General features: G+C 31.7%; 1 protein-coding gene across 1 annotated transcript; it reads left to right on the forward strand.

Annotated features, from left to right (window-relative positions):
* Positions 1–1,320: 1,320 nt before the first annotated feature.
* On the forward strand, positions 1,321–3,494 carry LOC122538447 (lipase 3-like; the record flags this gene model as incomplete). Its single annotated transcript, XM_043672521.1, has 7 exons — positions 1,321–1,413; positions 1,711–1,999; positions 2,159–2,223; positions 2,646–2,801; positions 2,884–2,968; positions 3,040–3,182; positions 3,261–3,494. Coding segments are annotated over 7 exons (918 nt in total), but the record flags the coding sequence as incomplete, so codon positions are not given.
* Between the last annotated feature and the right edge of the window lie 270 nt (positions 3,495–3,764).

The raw sequence follows: 3,764 nt of genomic DNA on the forward strand, positions 1-3,764 counted from the left end.
TCGTTTATGAGATATAATGAATTTTCTGTTTTAATTACTTTTACAAAAGATGCTATAATACGAAGCTCTGCCCTATCTATTAGACTTTTCGTTGTCGCTATAATTACGCTGCCTCTAAACAGGATGGTGCTGTCTTGTGGACCCGTGGAAGAAATGTTCGACTAAGAAATTGAATAAATGCAATAGCAGAGCCTATTCCATTGCAAAATATAAACATATTACATATATAGCGAGTTTAACAATTGGATATAATAATTGGATATGTGAACATTTTTCAGGAGAACGAGTCATTGCCGACCCATGGTTCCTTGGAGACATTTTATCTTGTGGAATATGAGTGGAATAAGATGCAGTCATAAAAAAAATTTGACATTCAAAAAACTGGTCAAGGACATTTTTACGGAAACTTTGTTTGACAGATCTTCAGCGATCTGGGGATGTAGAAATCACCTATGGTAGCCACGACAAAATATTTCTTGACACCCTGTACATAGTTACTTCGCCGTTCCGCCTTTCAAATGTATTTATAGTGAAACTTATTGTCTTTTCTTTGTTATACATAATTGTATTGTTATAATTATAAATGTACTTATATTTTTAGAATAACATTTATGGATGAAAAGACGTTGCTTCATAAAAAAAAAAATTGGAATAATTTTTTGTATTTAATTTATAAACATTTTTACATTTTTATTTACTACTTTATTCTATAATATCATTCCTGAATGAGAAGTTTATAAAATAATTATTTCAAGCCAACGATCATACCGCGCCGAAAGCACTGGTTCCCGTCTTATTCTCGCCTAGATCTTCACAGGGTGCGGACGTACCCTGCGATACCTGAGAGTTCGAGACAAGTATATCTTTGGTGAGCGAATAGCGTACAAATGCAAAAAAGCATTAATAAAAAACAATAGAAAGAAATTACCACTGTTCTTTTAATCGACTGTTGATCTGGTAATTGACAACTGATAGCGATTTAATTTCAAAGTTACATAAGAAATCTTGCGTCAATAACAATCTAATGCCATACACAGGAGGTTCTGTTCACTTCGCAACAGGGAAATATCTTTTAATAAAAATTTTCGTACAAAAGTATACGTTATGCGACGTTAATGATATTTTTCTGAAGTAGATTACCTAGGCAAATTGATTTTTCTAATGACGTCAAACAATTTGATATAATATTCCACTAATTATATCATTTCGTTTTCATAGGCGCTTATGCGATTAGCTCACATAAATGTTATGCAATATATGGGTATATAAGAATACGCAATAACTCGTAGTCAAACACGAATCATCCACGACAATGTTTAAAAATATTATTTTCTGTTGCATATTATCATAGGAGTACTCTTTATAGGGCAGCATGAAGCAACCGAAATTTCTGACGGGGGAGCTTTAACTGCAGTAAGACAATTTTATTGGTAATTGTGTTATCATTTTCTGACCAGCTGCAAGTTCTATAATTTTTGAAACAGAAACTGTGTATAAGTAACATTGTTTATATAGAGAATATCGGAATTGTCATAAACATATTTTGTAATAAACCCGGTATTTTAACAAATTTAATTCTTCTTATTGCCTTATTTGTATAGTTTTATATATCTATATTATTTCACCAGGACTGGAGTTGTGTATACGTAACGTGTGAAGCTGTAAATATAATTTCCATTTATAATGAAATAAATGGGAGCATATCTTTAGACAGTGATTGCGCAGAATGCGGGATACCCAGCTGAAAGTTATGATGTTACCACACAGGATGGATATGTTTTGCGAATGGATAGAGTCCCAGGATCGAGAAAAAGTCCACCGAATGATAATAAAACTGCAGTATTACTTGTTCATGGACTTCTAGATGCCTCGCCTACGTGGCTTGTGGAAGGTGCTGAAAAGTCTTTAGGTACATATTATCAAATTAATCACTTCCTCTCTTTATTCCCTCTTTTTGAAATAATTCTCCACATGTTGGACAAAAGAAAGTTTAAGATTGGTATCTAGGTACATGAAATTACTTACTAACATGAATTATTATCTAGACATCTTTTTACTCATACTATATTTTAAAATATGTATTATAATTATTCACTGTCCTGGTCAAATATAAGTCCTATTTATAAAATTCTGAATTATCTCCTGCTATTTACTTTTTAAACTCTGCATAGAACACGATTTTCTCTTGGTAAAATGTTGTGCGTTCTAGCTGATCATGGCTACGTAAGTTTCAAAATTTAATTCTAATATTGCTAATAATTATTAAAGTTAGTAATTGTGGAAACTTTCAACTTTATTCTATAGTTATAATATTTTCCACGAGAACTAATTAAATAAAATTAGTAATTTTAATATCAGGCAAAGTACCAATGAATAATATTTTTGCTTTGTTTAATCTTCTTACTGTTGAATGTTTTACTGAATTTACTGGGCATATATCAATTTAAGCTATCTTGCAAACTTCTACAAACGCTTTAAAACCTAATTTTAATATTAATAATGTTATTATCAAGGTTGCTATTAACTAATGTTACAAATTTTATGAAATTATCAATTATCAAAATTGCTAATTAAATAAAATTCTGATTTCAATGTAAGGCGAAACAACAATTAATATCATTTTCACGTCTTTTATCTTTTTATAGTCTCTAACGAAATCACTAGGTTTTTATGAATTTAAGCCATCCAACAGACTTATACAAATGATTGGATGGAAAATATGCAGTGGCGAATCACCTTTGCAGCCAGAGTTTATAGGCTTCCTTGATCTATTTGCTTGTGTGCATAAAAAGCTTAATGCGGTAAGCGGTCGCAAATGAAAATGCATTATTAATTGATAATTGTACATAATAGTTTTCTATTAAACGTGATTTTAATTTATAGACTCTATCGCCTCTTATTACGCAATATTTTCCTGCTGGTGCTGCTATTAAACAATTAGCACATTTTGTGCAATTGTATCAATCAGGTTAACATTCAATAAATAGACATACAGAGTTTTATAAAATTTCTCTCACATTGCGTTCTATCCTTTCACAGGCAAGTTTCGGAAATTTGACTATGGCCGTGCCGGCAATATAGAAATGTATGACAAAACTAATTCTCCTGATTATAATCTCCGCATTATCAGATTACCAGTGTATTTGCATTACGCCACCAGTGACATAATTGCCGACGTTCAGGTTAGTATAGCGTTAATTGCGAATCTTCTATTGGACTCGAATTTTTCAATCATTTCTTCCCTGTCAATGGTTTTGCAGGACGTTCTGGAGTTGTACGAAATGCTACCCAATGCCCAGAAATTTTTATTACCATGTGACGTTTTCGCGCATCTTGATTTCGTGTAGGGAAAGAATGCCAATACTTTGTTATACATTAAAATTCTGAGTCTTATGGAACGTTATAGAAAGTAAATGTTAATTTTTACTTTGTACATGTAATTTACGTTTGATATTCATTTTTATGTTTTATCATATTATTAACATATTAGTGGTAGCAAGTTTTCTTTTGTGGCTCTTTCATTACGAAATCTACCCAATACGCAATATCTAATGTATTGGCCAGAAATTTTTATTAATGTCAATAGCTAATGAATCGCCGATTGTGAAATTTTGGCGTCCCTCCATCTCTCCTTTTATACGATACGTCACATTTTCCGCGTCCAATTGTAGTTCGAAAATTTTTAATGCAATTTCTAGAATGCAATAGTATCAGTGCTTCTCATTTATACAGCCTCTTTGGTTATTTCTGCAGCTAAGATGTCT

This window comes from Frieseomelitta varia, unplaced genomic scaffold, assembly GCF_011392965.1.
Source record: "Frieseomelitta varia isolate USP_RPSP 00005682 unplaced genomic scaffold, Fvar_1.2 scaffold_1636, whole genome shotgun sequence".
Classification (NCBI taxonomy): Eukaryota; Metazoa; Arthropoda; class Insecta; order Hymenoptera; family Apidae; genus Frieseomelitta; species Frieseomelitta varia.